Source organism: Ranitomeya variabilis, chromosome 4, assembly GCF_051348905.1.
Source record: "Ranitomeya variabilis isolate aRanVar5 chromosome 4, aRanVar5.hap1, whole genome shotgun sequence".
NCBI classification, from domain to species: Eukaryota; Metazoa; Chordata; class Amphibia; order Anura; family Dendrobatidae; genus Ranitomeya; species Ranitomeya variabilis.
In genome coordinates this window covers 471,537,099-471,553,357 of record NC_135235.1, presented here as the reverse complement: position 1 = coordinate 471,553,357, position 16,259 = coordinate 471,537,099, and the positions used below count along the sequence as shown (strand labels likewise).

General features: G+C 41.8%; 1 protein-coding gene across 3 annotated transcripts in view; it reads left to right on the top strand.

Annotated features, from left to right (window-relative positions):
- The window catches only part of RECQL5 (RecQ like helicase 5), a 110,560-nt gene extending 94,301 nt beyond the window's left edge, over window positions 1–16,259 (top strand). For all 3 annotated transcript variants that reach the window (XM_077251758.1, XM_077251756.1, XM_077251757.1), the window contains exons 15-20: window positions 976–1,110; window positions 1,212–1,930; window positions 2,015–2,060; window positions 4,379–4,636; window positions 5,342–5,417; window positions 15,190–16,259. In XM_077251758.1, coding sequence (XP_077107873.1) covers window positions 976–1,110; window positions 1,212–1,930; window positions 2,015–2,060; window positions 4,379–4,636; window positions 5,342–5,417; window positions 15,190–15,290 — 1,335 coding nt within the window. In that variant the 3' untranslated portion in view covers window positions 15,291–16,259. The remainder of the gene's footprint in view (window positions 1–975; window positions 1,111–1,211; window positions 1,931–2,014; window positions 2,061–4,378; window positions 4,637–5,341; window positions 5,418–15,189) is intronic.

The window sequence follows — 16,259 nt, the reverse complement described above, 5'->3', positions numbered from 1 at the left end:
CTCAAGGAGTGCACTAATTTAAATACATTCAGTGACTACGGTGGATAATATGATAAAATAAAACCTTTATTATTTCTTATAATAAAACAATACATTTCCAATCCACCGTGCTATGTATAGTCTATCCACTACAACCCTAATGCGGAATTCTAGGACGGTATTATGGATATATATGTTAGATTCAAATTATACACACCCAGGTTTTTAATCTATGAATATTTAATATTTTTAAATCATCAGTATACCGTTATATCATTATTCATAGTTTATGATTATCCAGTATTTAGAGAATCTTTTATATGTAAATTCAATCCCCATATCTAGGCTGCGCTCCCATTAATAATGGCAATTCATGATAATGCACCTCTATCAGGTTGTAAATATAATGCCACCCTAAATTTTATAGTGTTGCATATATAGTCACTGCCACCCACATAGCGTATCTAAACTACCCTTATCACCATGTTATTGCGCTTATAGTGTCACCATATTGTGCTATCGTTTCTTGCACTAGATAATATTAGTACGGATATTAGCCTGATGTTATTGCACTAATGCCCTTATAGTACAGAAATTTCCTTGATATCATTGCACTATGCCCTTTAAATCACTAAGGAGCAGCAACAGTATACTTAACCATACAATCCAAACAGTGGAATTGATTATATGGATATATTGCCTGTATTAATTTCTGATTGTAATCCTGTATAGACTCCTTTCTATTATAGCAGAACTTATCACATCAAGTGTGGACATAATAAATTGCCTAATAAATTGAGCGCCACTTTTGTCTATGCACAGACTTTTTGTACCACAGTTTTTGGATGTAATAATATTACTTTATGGTTGCCTTTCCACCCTAAACACGTCTAGACCAGGTGAAGCTAAATGCTCAGTTTATAACTATAATATTGGTAATCTAGAATCAATAGAAGGGATAAGTAAGTCTCGTTAATTCTGTGGCTTTCATTTCAGGTTGCTGAGATAAATAAGGCTTCCAAGGAAGGAGAGCCATATGTGGCACTTGGACCTTGTAGCTCTACCGAGAAAATTGAGACCAAAGTGGATGCACATGAAGATGGATTTGTCTCTGCCACTCAGTTGCACACGGTGTGTAGGAGCATTCAGACGAAAATCTAAATGACAGCTCTGTTTGTACAATATACATAGCAATAATGACAATTCTACATTTCTTATTCATTTGTGTTCAGTTCAAGCGTAAGAGAGTTGGGGCACCATCACTTTTCCAAACAGCTTCAAGTCTACTGCAGACTACCACAACCGATATTGAGGCACAGAACAAACAGCCCATTCCTGGCTCCACCAAGCTAAGCGAACCTACCACCACTAGTACACCTCCTGAAAAGACTGAAAGTCCCAGTAAAAAGGTTACCAGCCCAAATAAGAAGACATATCAAAGCAAGAAGAAGCAAGAGCTAGCCTCTGCTGCTGCTAAAGACTCACAGGACATTTCCAAGTTTTTCTCATTCCAGAAGAAATCTGAATCCACCACTAGTGACAATAGTTTAGCAAAAATTGACAGTCCAGCTAATGAAATTACCTCTTTTAGTGACAATTGTAAAACCTTCTCTGACCCTGTAGATAGACTCCTGAATAGCAGTATTGGAACTGATGAAGATGAGCAGGATCATAGCAGAGAAAGGGAAATTGTCGCACTATCGGAGAAAAGTCATCTTTTTGTGGACAGCTCAACAGAACAGTCTTCAAAAACAAAAAAGCTCACTGACACTTCGGCCCACACAACTATGACTATAGACGTGGAAGCTGAAGATCTGCAACCATCAGAAACATGTGCTATGGATGCCTTCATGCTACCACCACTTCAAGGAAAGGAACCTTCTGAGGAGTCCCAGGTGCCATCACAGAGTTCTTCTGAGTTGGTCTCAGACTTTTCTGCAAAGCGTAGTAGGTAAGCTTTATTATAGTTGTACAAGAAACAAATGTATAGGAAGATATTTGGAAAATGTTAATGCTCAATCTATTTTCCTGATAGCATATCCAGAACTCCAGAACCTGAGAAGAACGAATCAGAAGAGCAGGTTAGCCGTGTATGATGATTGTTTGGGGATTTAAGGGAATTGTAAAACTTTGACTGACTACACTATCACATTAGCAAGTTAATATGTATATCAAATATCCATAGTGGTATTGTGATAATATAGCTCCCAACCGTCCCGGATTCATTAGGACTGTCTCGATTTAATGGCCCAGACCCGCTGTCAAGGCTTTGTCTAACTTCCTCTCACTCTCTTCCCTGGTTTCGTAGCTCCTACCCCGGGGCAGGGCCAGCATCTCTTTGCTCACATAAATCAAATAAACAATTCTCTTCTCTCGTCTCCCCGAATCAAACTCACGACCTCCATGACCTCAGGCAGCATCTCTAGCTATGACCCATAGCCCACATTGATGAAGAAAGGAGAAGTAGGTCATCTTGATACATAGAGACAGCGATACATAGCAGTGTATTTCTATGTTCCTGAATTCTAGAGAAAGAATAAAAGATATTTTTTTTCCTATAAAATAAAAAAAATAAGAAATTACCATGTCATTTTTATTGCCTTTTTAAAAAAAAATAAATAAAAAAATAACATCACAAATCTGCAAATTACATGGACATATTTGTGGCCCTGTAATCGTAACGACTCATATAACACAGTGATCAGATTATGTATGGGGATCAATAAATAGTGCAAAAAGTGGCATAATTGTTTTTTTTTTTTTTTTTCGTCGATTAAACCCATGTAATAAAAATGTAATGCTGAGGCCGTGTTCTCACGTAAGTGCTGCGTTTTTTTCTACTGCTTTTTTCTGCATTTTTGATGCATTTTGGTGCAGATATGAAGCTGCTTTTTAATAATACAGAAAAAGCTTTGAGTCTGCACTTAAAAATGTAACAGCATATTTATTTTTTCATGCTCCACATAGAAGCTTATAGAGGAAAAAGCACCAAAACCACACAGTTCAGCAGCGCCTTACAGGGGGTGCAGTTTTGCTTGTACGTTTAGACCTGGTTCACATGTAGAGTAAATGCTGTAATTTTCAGCTGCTTTTTTTGCATAGAATTTCTGTTGTTTCACTGTCAAAGCAAAGTGGATTTAATTCCATGAAAACTGCGCCCACGGTGCGTCTAAATAAGATGCTGAGCTGTGCGGTTTTGGTGCTTTCTTTCACTCCAGAGGCTTCTATGTGGAGCCTAAAAAAAAACACGTTTAAAAATACTGCAGTTACTTCTTTAAGTGCAGAATCAAAGCTTTTCTGTCCTTTAAAAAAAAACACTTAAAATTGTTGCTTCATATCTGCATCGAAAACATATCAAATAAGGGGGAAAAGGCATAAAAAATGCAGCAAACGTGTAATGGTTATAATCATAAAAAAATGTTATTACAGAAAACTAAAAAAAATAGGATTTATGCAACATGTGAACACGGCTGTACAAAAAGGCCAGCTATCAAATAGTGATGCTACATCAAGATGAGAAGGTTCTGGCTGCTACGACTGTGAATGAATAAACAAAAAATAAATCCATAGGTTTCAAGTAGAGAGGAGCATTGACATACAGGTGACGTCACTCCGGCTCTGGTTAATCAAAAACCAGGGGCGGCGGATGGTAAGAGATTCACTGGCCTGGTACCATTGACCTGGACCAGAGTCCCGTGAATCGGTCATCTCATCTCTAGTCCCAACCAGCCCAGATATAGTGGGACAGTCCTGGATTTGGGTCTACGCCCTACAGTCTCGGGCATCTGCTGAATGTCCCTCACTACCACCGCCCCTCTGACAACTCCTCCTGCCAGGGGAGAAATAAATCGTAAATGGACGTGCCTTGGGGTGTGGTGAGGGGCATGGTCAGAATCTGCCAATGCTCGCTAGGCATGCTGCATAATTTGTCCCTCTTTCTGTTTTTCAAAAGTTGTGAGGGCTATAGTATTAACCATTTCAAAGTCAAGCATGTATGTAATATTGCACAACTGCACATGATTACTCCCACTAGAATACAAAGTTTATGATTTTTAAAGCCAAAAACCTTTTAAATAACACCAACCACACATTATAACAATGAGCAACACTCATTGAAGTTAGGTTGCAGAATTAGAAATGTAACTTTCTGATCCGGTGAAGGGGACGAGGAAGAAGCAGGCAGAATTGGGGTGCCTAAAGGCATGAATGCAGAGTGGCATTTTCACAATGGTTCCAGGATGTACTTTCAGGAAATATATTCATATGGGCATTTAGTATGATTTTTTATTAAATTCCCCAATTTTATATGTTTGAAAGTTGCCTTGAAATCCCATGTAGCATTGGGACTAGTCTGAACCTTTTCAAAGTTTTAATATCTCTTGATATTCTGTTCTGGCAGAAATCTGTGGAATCAGCACGCAAGAGACGAAAAATAGAAGAAAAATCATCCTCCATCTTGTTCAATGCCGAAAAAGGGTGTAGCGGGCAAGGGAAAAAGAAGGTGACCTTTGACCCAAACCTTTGCCAAAAGGACAAAGAAGGTACAGCTAAAATGCTGAAGCCACCTGGGAATAAAGTGGTGACCCTGAAAGAGACAGCCGACATTGTGGTGAAATACTTGACCCCTTTCTTCCGAGATGGAAAGTTTGCATCTAAAGTAAGCGTGGTTTTAAAATGTTATTGCAGATAATTTTACATTATACCTTCCAAAATTGAATTTAGGTATCTCTCTATTTTGATAGTTATATATATATTTTTTTTTGTTTGAATTTACAACATTTTCCCAGAGTAGGAATGGTTCTGAAAGAAAGACGTAACAGTTACTTATGTGTTAATTTCCCTGCCGGTCTGGCAATCATGACACCCAATATATCACTCTCGTGACTGCTGCAGCCAATCACTGGCCTTAGGGACCATGGGCCATACATGCAAGTGTCACCGCTGAGGCCTGTGATTGGCTGTCGCAAAATTGATGGATGGGACATCTTCATTACAGAAGTGGAAGAGCAGGGGGGGATTGAGTATAAATAAAGGTTATTTCTAGATTTTACAACATTCCCTACTCTTAGACAAGTGTTGTAAGATCCCAGAGGAAGCTTATCTGCCATTACACGCTATGAGTAATGCTGACCAATCTGACAGCAGTGGGGAGGGTCTCGTATTGCTCCTCCACTGTGAGGTGACCAATGTGTGTATGGGACAGCTTTGGCGGCAGAAGCATGCAAACGGACTATACCGAGCTGCTCTGGGGTCATGGTGTATAGAAAATGTTTGTCTATGCCATTAATGTGCAGGTTAATCTTGGAATATTTCTAGGGCTATTAATTTTTTTAAATTTATTCTATATACTTTTTTATTGCAGGACTTATTTAAAGCATTTGCAAGGCAGCTGTCTCACCACTTAGCGGGGGATAATAAGGCACCACTTCGAAAAACTGGTAAATGTTCAGTTTTCTAACAGAATACAGTTGATGGATGTAGCGGTGCCATTTATTATATAACAGACTGCCATATGCCCTGTATGTAACCAGGAGTGTTTAGATTCAGTGGTGCGGTGAAGGTATGATACTACATTGTCATCTTCCCACATTAGATGGCTAGACTCTGACTTTATCTTAATAAACACATCTCTTGTTGGAAACTGGGTTGGTATACATGGATACAACAGGTCACATAAGCTGTTAAAATAAAGACAGCGCCACCTTAATACAAGAGTACAAATTCTGCAGACTGCTTGGGTCCCCCCTACAGCAATGTCTTTGTAACAGAATATGTCCCATGAGTGGGCTCGCCAATCCTGGCTGGCTGCAGTGACTACACATTGGCCAATACATCGATGGCCGCTCATGTGACACTTCAGCATACAGGATCACAAGCTGAGACTGAGCAAGTTTTATATCCAGACGTCATTTTTTTTCTTTTATCATCGGCATCGAGAAGTGTATTCATTTTTATTAACAGGAAAAGTCTTTCAATTCATATCTAAAGGTGACAACTGTATCGTCAAGTATGGGTGCTTTCACATTGTGTTTTGTGTCCAAAAATTAGGTCCAGACGCATGCGCCAATGGGGCCAATAGACTGTAATGGTGACGGCAGAGTGAACATGAGCTCTACCATGCACTTTGTTCAGGAGAATACGATACACTCTGCTATGTCTGAGTCTCTGCCTCCAGTAGGCATACACAGTGGGCTCACATTCACTCTCCCATCACCATTATAGTGTATTGGCCCCGTCGGCGCATGCATCTGGACCCTGTTTTAAGGGTGATTTTGGATGTATGCGCCGACAGGGACACAGAACGCAGTGTGTAAGCACTAGTGATGGGTGAATGTGCTCGGATAAGGTGTTATCTGAGCATGCTCTGGTGTTAGCCGAGTGTCTTCGGTGTACTCAAATACTATGTTCATGTCCCCGTGGCAGCATGTCTCACAGCTGTTCAACAGACGCAGCACATGCGGGGGTTGCCTAACAAACAGCCAATCCCTGCATGTGTCGAACAGCCACAAGACATGCTGCCACGGGGACATATTTTTGGAGCACACTGAAGACACTCAGTTAGCCCCGGAGCATGGTGGAATAACACCTTATCCCAGCACTTTCACCCATCACTAGTAAGCACACTAAGGCTTTAATGATTAACTCCTTCTGTTCGCTAGGTATTGTGGGAAATGATCCAGATAGCTCTAGTTTCTACCTGTATGGCACATTAACTGGACACACTCCTGAGAGAAGAAAAATGATTAACCTGGTTCTGGAACCTTTATTCTCAACCCTAGCTGTACTCGCATACCTCACACGAGCCTGGTCCGTTCATAGCACTGCTGGCATCCTCGGTGCATTAGCCCCAGGTCTAGCAAGCAGTTATGAAGAGCAGGTCTGCAGGTGGTGAACTTTGTGAGTAACCCTGCACAAAACAGCAGATCTGAATGCATGTTCTGGCCTTTGGGGTTTAGTAATCTGAAGACAGGATGATACTACCTGTGTGAGGAGGTGCTTGACGCTGGATACGACAGTGTGTTGGGAGCGCTTAATGGGACAATACTGACTGGGGCATTGTGGAAACCTCTGGATCTTGGTATGACTATGGCTCTCAATGTCAGAAAGTTTGGGGACCTCGGATGTATGAGATCTGAGGAAACTACCTAATTATGTGGCCCATGAAGCCCTGATACGGTTTGGCCCCCAATCATGTAGTGACAGACCTGCTTTTCTGTGTCCAGTAGTTCCTTACATGTTAGGAAGAAGAGTAGTAGTGCACTACAGGTGGAAGCAGAGATCGGTAAGTACTAGTGGTGCACTGTGTGGCCACCTCTGGGCCATGCATAGCTCAACAGAACAGGAGGTCTCCTCACACTCATGTGGCATTTCTGTAAGGAGATGCTACATTCATTGTCATTTTATGTGACTAGTAAAACATTCAGCTGCTTCTGAAACTTGCATAAGCATGTTTCCTTCCTTACTGAAATGTGACCATCACAGCAGGAGACCTCTATTCTCCTGATAAGCTGGAATCTGGGAAAGGGATGTGACGTGTATCATAGACATATATGGCATATCATTAAGTATATGCAATAAATGACTAAATTGAAACACCCCTTTAATTTTTACTTTTATGAATCTTGGGATTAGTTCATTCTGACATTGTGGCCCTGAAAAACTTGTAATTGTTGCTATTTGGAGTGGGTAAGTGAGTTCTAAATAAAGCTGATATTGTGTTTAACGGGAAACTGACAGCAGGTTTTTGCTATGTAATCTGAAGACAGTATGCGGTAGAGGTTAAAACCCAGATTTCAGTAATGCTTTTTTTTATCAAGCTGATTGTTTTAGCAACAGAAGCTTATCATTGCTGGACTCAGCAGCAGTGCCTCATAGTGTAACTCCGCCCCCTTCCTGTGATAATCTGCTCACTGTCATAGATAATGTACATACAGAGCCTGGTGTGGGCGGGGCTAGCTTTCTCAGCCTTGCTTCATTGCTAAACCTAAGTACTCTGTCGGAATGAGTACACCCAGTATTCTAAGTGATATGTCATTGGATTCAGGGTCTCTTTGCCTACATCATGCTGCTCACAGATTAGGTAGTAAAAGCATGCTCACAGATTCCCCTTAACTGTAATTTAAATGGATATTGTTAAAAGCGCTGTATAAGCAAATACATTACGCTTGCTGATTTTCAGCCATTGGCTGTAGAATGTTTCCATTCACTGACTGCAAATAATTCTTTAACCCCTTCACCCCCAAGGGTGGTTTGCACGTTAATGACCGGGCCAATTTTTACAATTCTGACCACTGTCCCTTTATGAGGCTATAACTCTGGAACGCTTTGACGGATCTTGGCGATTCTGACATTGTTTTCTCGTGACATATTGTACTTCATGTTAAAGGTAAAATTTATTCGATATAACTTGCGTTTATTTGTGAAAAAAATGGAAATTTGGCGAAAATTTTGAAAATTTTGCAATTTTCCAACTTTGAATTTTTGTGCCCTTAAATCACAGACATATGTCACGCAAAATACTTAATAAGTAACATTTCCCACATGTCTACTTTACATCAGTACAATTTTGGAACCAAAATTTTTTTTTGTGACGGAGTTATAAGGGTTAAAAGTTGACCAGCAATTTCTCATTTTTACAACACCATTTTTTTTTAGGGACCACATCTCATTTGAAGTCATTTTGAGGGGTCTATATGATAGAAAATACTCAAGTGTGACACCATTCTAAAAACTGCACCCCTCAAGGTGCTCAAAACCACATTCAAGAAGTTTATTAACCCTTCAGGTGTTTCACAGGAATTTTTGGAATGTTTAAATAAAAATGAACATTTAACTTTTTTTCACACAAAATTTATTTCAGCTCCAATTTGTTTTATTTTACCAAGGGTAACAGGAGAAAATGGACCCCCAAAGTTGTTGTACAATTTGTCCTGAGTACGATGATACCCCATATGTGGGTGTAAACCATTGTTTAGGCGCATGGCAGAGCTTGGAAGGGAAGGAGCGCCATTTGACTTTTCAATGCAAAATTGACTGGAATTGAGATGGGACGCCATGTTGCGTTTGGAGAGCCCCTGATGTGCCTAAACATTGAAACTCCCTACAAGTGACACCATTTTGGAAAGTAGACCCCCTAAGGAACTTATCTAGATGTGTGGTGAGCACTTTGACCCACCAAGTGCTTCACAGAAGTTTATAATGCAGAGCCGTAAAAATAAAAAATCATATTTTTTCACAAAAATGATCTTTTCGCCCCCAATTTTTTATTTTCCCAAGGGTAAGAGAAGAAATTGGACCCCAAAAAATGTTGTGCAATTTGTCCTGAGTACGCTGATACCCCATATGTGGGTGTAAACCATTGTTTGGGCGCATGGCAGAGCTTGGAAGGGAAGGAGCGCCATTTGACTTTTCAATGCAAAATTGACTGGAATTGAGATGGGACGCCATGTTGCGTTTGGAGAGCCCCTGATGTGCCTAAACATTGAAACTCCCTACAAGTGACACCATTTTGGAAAGTAGACCCCCTAAGGAACTTATCTAGATGTGTGGTGAGCACTTTGACCCACCAAGTGCTTCACAGAAGTTTATAATGCAGAGCCGTAAAAATAAAAAATCATATTTTTTCACAAAAATGATCTTTTCGCCCCCAATTTTCTATTTTCCCAAGGGTAAGAGAAGAAATTGGACCCCAAAAAATGTTGTGCAATTTGTCCTGAGTACGCTGATACCCCATATGTGGGTGTAAACCATTGTTTGGGCGCATGGCAGAGCTTGGAAGGGAAGGAGCGCCATTTGACTTTTCAATGCAAAATTGACTGGAATTGAGATGGGACGCCATGTTGCGTTTGGAGAGCCCCTGATGTGCCTAAACATTGAAACTCCCTACAAGTGACACCATTTTGGAAAGTAGACCCCCTAAGGAACTTATCTAGATGTGTTTTGAGAGCTTTGAATCCCCAAGTGTTTCACTACAGATTATAACGCAGAGCCGTGAAAATAATTTTTTTTTTTTTTCTCAAAAATGATTTTTTAGCCCCCAGCTTTGTATTTTTACAAGGGTAACAGAATAAATTGGACCCCAAAATTTGTTTTCCAATTTGTCCTGAGTACGCTGATACCCCATATGTGGGGGGGAACCACTGTTTGGGCGCATGACAGAGCTCGGAAGGGAAGGAGCGCCATTTGGAATGCAGACTTAAATGGATTGGTCAGCAGCCGTCACGTTGCATTTGCAGAGCCCCTGATGTACCCAAACAGTACAAACCCCCCACAAGTGACCCCATATTGGAAACTAGACCTCCCAAGGAACTTATCTAGATGTGTTTTGAGAACTTTGAACCCCCAAGTGTTTCACTAAAGTTTATAGCGCAAAGCCGTGAAAATAAAAATTCTTTTTTTTTTTTTCACAAAAATGATTTTTTAGCCCCCAGTTTTGTATTTTCACAAGGGTAACAGGATAAATTAGACCCCAAAAGTTGTTGTCCAATTTGTCCTGAGTACGCTGATACCCCATATGTGGGGGGGAACCACTGTTTGGGCGCATGACAGAGCTCGGAAGGGAAGGAGCGCCATTTGGAATGCAGACTTAAATGGATTGGTCAGCAGCCGTCACGTTGCATTTGCAGAGCCCCTGATGTACCCAAACAGTACAAACCCCCCACAAGTGACCCCATATTGGAAACTAGACCTCCCAAGGAACTTATCTAGATGTGTTTTGAGAACTTTGAACCCCCAAGTGTTTCACTACAGTTTATAATGCAGAGCCGTGAAAATAAAACATCTTTTTTTTCCCACAAAAATGATTTTTAGCCCCCCAAATTTTTATTTTCCTAAGGATAACAAGAGAACTTGGACCCCAGAAGTTGTTGTTCAATTTGTCCCGAGTACGCTGATAACACATATGTTGGGGTAAACCCCTTTTTGGGCGCACGGGAGAGCTCGGAAGGGAAGGAGCACTGTTTTACTTTTTCAACGCAGAATTGGCTGGAATTGAGATTGGACGCCATGTCGCGCTTGGAGAGCCCCTGATGTGCCTGGACAGTGGAAACCCCCCAATTCTACCTGAAACCCTAACCCAAACACACCCCTAACCCTAATCCCAATGGTAACCCTAACCACACCCCTAGCCCTGACACACCCATAATTCTAATCCCAACCCTAATCCAAACGTAAATGTAATCCAAACCCTAACCCTAACTTTAGCCCCAACCCTAACTTTAGCCCCAACCCTAACTTTACCTCCAACCCTAGCCCTAACCCTAACCCTACCCCTAACCCTAACCCTAAACGTGACTGAAATACGTGGCACTGAAATACGTGGCACTGAAATACGTGGCACTGAAATACGTGGCACTGAAATACGTGATACGTGGCACTTAAATACGTGGCACTGAAACACGTGGCACTGAAATACGTGGCACTGAAATACGTGATACGTGGCACTTAAATACGTGGCACTGAAACACGTGGCACTGAAATACGTGGCACTGAAATACGTGGCACTGAAATACGTGGCACTGAAATACGTGGCACTTAAATACGTGGCACTGAAATATGTGATACGTGGCACTTAAATACGTGGCACTGAAATACGTGGCACTGAAATATGTGATACGTGGCACTTAAATACGTGGCACTTAAATACGTGGCACTGAAACACGTGGCACTGAAATACGTGATACGTGGCACTGAAATACGTGGCACTGAAATACGTGGCACTGAAATACGTGGCACTGAAATACGTGATACGTGGCACTTAAATACGTGGCACTGAAACACGTGGCACTGAAATACGTGGCACTGAAATACGTGATACGTGGCACTTAAATACGTGGCACTGAAACACGTGGCACTGAAATACGTGGCACTGAAATACGTGGCACTGAAATACGTGGCACTGAAATACGTGGCACTGAAATACGTGGCACTGAAATACGTGGCACTTAAATACGTGGCACTGAAATATGTGATACGTGGCACTTAAATACGTGGCACTGAAATACGTGGCACTGAAATATGTCATACGTGGCACTTAAATACGTGGCACTGAAACACGTGGCACTGAAATACGTGATACGTGGCACTGAAATACGTGGCACTGAAATACGTGGCACTGAAATACGTGATACGTGGCACTTAAATACGTGGCACTGAAACACGTGGCACTGAAATACGTGGCACTGAAATACGTGATACGTGGCACTTAAATACGTGGCACTGAAACACGTGGCACTGAAATACGTGGCACTGAAATACGTGGCACTGAAATACGTGGCACTGAAATACGTGGCACTGAAATATGTGATACGTGGCACTTAAATACGTGGCACTGAAATACGTGGCACTGAAATATGTGATACGTGGCACTTAAATACGTGGCACTGAAACACGTGGCACTGAAATACGTGATACGTGGCACTGAAATACGTGGCACTGAAATACGTGGCACTGAAATACGTGCAACTGAAATACGTGGTACTAAAATATGTGGCACTGAAATACGTGATACGTGGCACTGAAATACGTGGCACTGAAACACGTGGCACTGAAATACGTGATACGTGGCACTGAAATACATGGCACTGAAATACGTGGCACTGAAATACGTGGCACTGAAATACGTGGCACTGAAATACGTGGCACTGAAATACGTGGCACTATGACTGTCAGAAAATGTTCATTAAACGGTTAGGGGTGAGGTTAGGGGTAGAGTTAGGGTTAGGGTTTGGATCCCTTTATCACCTTGATGGTGGTGGGTGGCTTTTCAGTGTGTTTTCTGTTTTTTTCGATAAAAATGCATGCGTTTTTAACGCAAACAAACGCATGTGCTTAAAAACGCAAGAAAATACTGCAGGTTGTATTTCTGAAAATGAACGCATGCAGAAAAAAACCGCATGCGTTTGAAAACGCGACCAAACGCGTACAAAAAAACCGCATGCGTTTTCAATGTTAAATATAGGGAAAAAACGCATGCGTTTTTTTGTGCAAAAAACGCTGCAGACAAAAACGGAAGTGTGAAACCAGCGACGCTTTTTATAGTAAAAAAGTTTTTGCGTCTCCACATTTTGAGACCTATAATTTTTCCACATTTGCTCCACAGAGTCATGTGAGGTCTTGTTTTTTGCGGGACGAGTTGACGTTTTTATTGGTAACATTTTCGGACACGTGACCGTTTTTGATCGCTTTTTATTCCGATTTTTGTGAGGCAGAATGACCAAAAACCTGCTATTCATGAATTTCTTTTGGGAGAGGCGTTTATACCGTTCCGGGTTTGGTAAAATTGATAAAGCAGTTTTATTCGTCGGGTCAGTATGATTACAGCGATATCTCATTTATATCATTTTTTTTATGTTTTGGCGCTTTTATACGATAAAAACTATTTTATAGAAAAAATAATTATTTTGGTATCGCTTTATTCTCAGGACTATAACTTTTTTATTTTTTTGCTGATGATGCTGTATGGCGGCTTGTTTTTTGCGGGACAAGATGACGTTTTCAGCGGTACCATGGATATTTATATCAGTCTTTTTGATCGCGTGTTATTCCACTTTTTGTTCGGCGGTATGGTAATAAAGCGTTGTTTTTTGCCTCGTTTTTTTTTTTTTTTTTCTTACGGTGTTTACTGAAGGGGTTAACTAGTGTGGCAGTTTTATAGGTTGGGTCGTTACGGACGTGGCGATACTAAATATGTGTACTTTTATTGTTTTTTTTTTTAATTTAGATAAAGAAATGTATTTATGGGAATAATATTTTTTTTTTTTTTTTCATTATTTTGGAATATTTTTTTTAATTTTTTTTTACACATTTGGAAATTTTTTTTTTTACTTTTTTACTTTGCCCCAGGGGGGGACAATACAGATCGGTGATCTGCCAGTTTGCATAGCACTCTGACAGATCACCGATCTGCGAGAAGTACAGGCTGCTTCACAGTGCCTGCTCTGAGCAGGCGTCTGTGAAGCCACCTCCCTCCCTGCAGGACCCGGATCCGCGGCCATCTTGGATCCGGGTCTGGAGCAGGCAGGGAGGGAGGTAAGACCCTCGCAGCAACGCGATCACATCGCGTTGCTGCGGGGGGCTCAGGGAAGCCCGCAGGGAGCCCTCTCCCTGCGCGATGCTTCCCTGCATCGCCGGCACATCGCGATCATGTTTGATCGCGGTGTGCCGGGGGTTAATGTGCCGGGGGCGGTCCGTGACCGCTCCTGGCACATAGTGCCGGATGTCAGCTGCGATATGCACCCGACACCCGGCCGCGATCGGTCGCGCTCCCCCCGTGAGCGCGGCCGATCGGCTATGACGTACTATCCCGTCGGCGGTCATACGGGCCCACCCCACCTCGACGGGATAGTACGTCGGATGTCAGGAAGGGGTTAAACTGCTGACCATTTGTTGTTTTTTCATTACTATTTAGTATATTATAAGTACATTAATTGAACAGTTTATATTTTGGCCACTGAGTTAGGCTAGTTTCACACTTGCGTTGGGCAGGGCTGCGTAGTTCCTCTGTTAAGCCCCGCCCACAGCCGAACCTCTTTCATTCAGCTCCGCCTACATCTGCATGCGTCCTGCGTACCTACCTTTAACATTGGGTACGCAGGCCATGCGGATGTATGTGGATGCCACCGCATGTGTCGTTTTGACGCTGCGCCGACCGCAACAAAATGCAACATGTTGCGTTCGGCGCAGCGTCAAAACGACGCATGCGGACGCATACATCCCCATGGCCTGCGTACCCAATGTTAAAGGTAGGTATGCAGGACGCATGCAGACGTAGGCGGAGCTGAATGGAGGAGGTGCGTAAGTGGGAAGGGCTTAACGGAGGAACTACGCAGCCCTGCCCAACGCAAGTGTGAAACTAGCCTTAAAGGTGAAGTGCATCTAATTGTAGAGAAAAATAGGATGCCCATATAACCAATATTATACAGGGTATGGCTGGAAGTGGTGAAACACAACTTATAACTCCAACCATTAGTTTATTGTAAAATTTCCATCCGAGCGTCTTCACTGTTGTATCTCCTGGGTGATAAGATGCATCGGATGCCAATCACAGGTTCAGTTCCTCTGCTTGCTGTTGATTTGTGATGTCACAAGCCTGAATACTATATTGTAGGGTATATCCCCTAATCTGATTGCATTCAAGATGTCAAAAGGTATACTTATAATTGTTTTCTAATACATAATATATTGTTCATTCTATTTCTTGTCTTCCCTTAGTAAAAGAAGAGGCTCAGCGACTGATCAAGACATTTTTTAAGAATCGAGCAAGTTGTCAGAGCGACACTGAATGGCAGGAATTGCTGCACGCTGCCACCTGAAGCCTGAATACGACAATCCTGCTGACATCTATGCACTTACAGGCTACCTCGCGGCCAGTGTCCCGGAAGAGAGACCTATTATACAGCCGCACATGCTGCTCTGACCACTCATTACCATTTAATACTCTGTCTTTTCCTTTAGGACTCGTTCAGATACATGTACTGTCTTTATGCATCACGATCCTATTATACATAGTGCGCCAGGGCACAGGGCCAATTTTCCATATGGGCCGTGATGTACATGGAGAAAATCGCAGCATGCTCTATTCTGGTCTGTTTTATGGACCCGACTAGTGCATGTAAATAGCAGGCAGCTCCTGCTCTCCTCCGCTATGCAGACGAGGGTAGGAAGCCACTCAAGTCTTCAATTTGCAGGCCTGACTGGCTCGAGCTTTAGTATGTCTGAACGCTGCCTTAAAGTAATGTATTTTTCAGTTTTCTGAGCCATACCCAAACATGTTACATTGTATAAGACCTCAATGCCACTGCTGACAATAACTCTAGGCTTCCTGACATGTCTCCATAACAAATGACCGGAGTTAAGGATGCATCACTTTCTTTTGTCTCCACAATCTAACCCAAGTGCTTCAAATTCTTAAAACCAAAGTTCCAGAAGTTATCTGTACTCCTAAGTGGACTTCCCTGTATGTGCTGCTAGCTGTAACATGTACAGTAGTGCCATCTAGTGGGGGATGATGGCATGATTGCGTGATGTCTGAGATCTGTTCCTGCTGCTATTTTCCATTGCCTAATGCTTTAGCAACTACACTTTAACCCCTTGATTGAACAGATTTATCCCACTCCCTCCTTCTAAAACAAAGAAAGAATCCTATGATTATATTGGTTTTTTTTTTTTGGGGGGGGGTATTTTATTTAATGCTTGTTGCCGTCTGCTGAGAATAACTTGTGTATTAATGGAAAAAATAGAATATAATTTAATATTAAAATAAAAGATGATTTTTTTTTTTT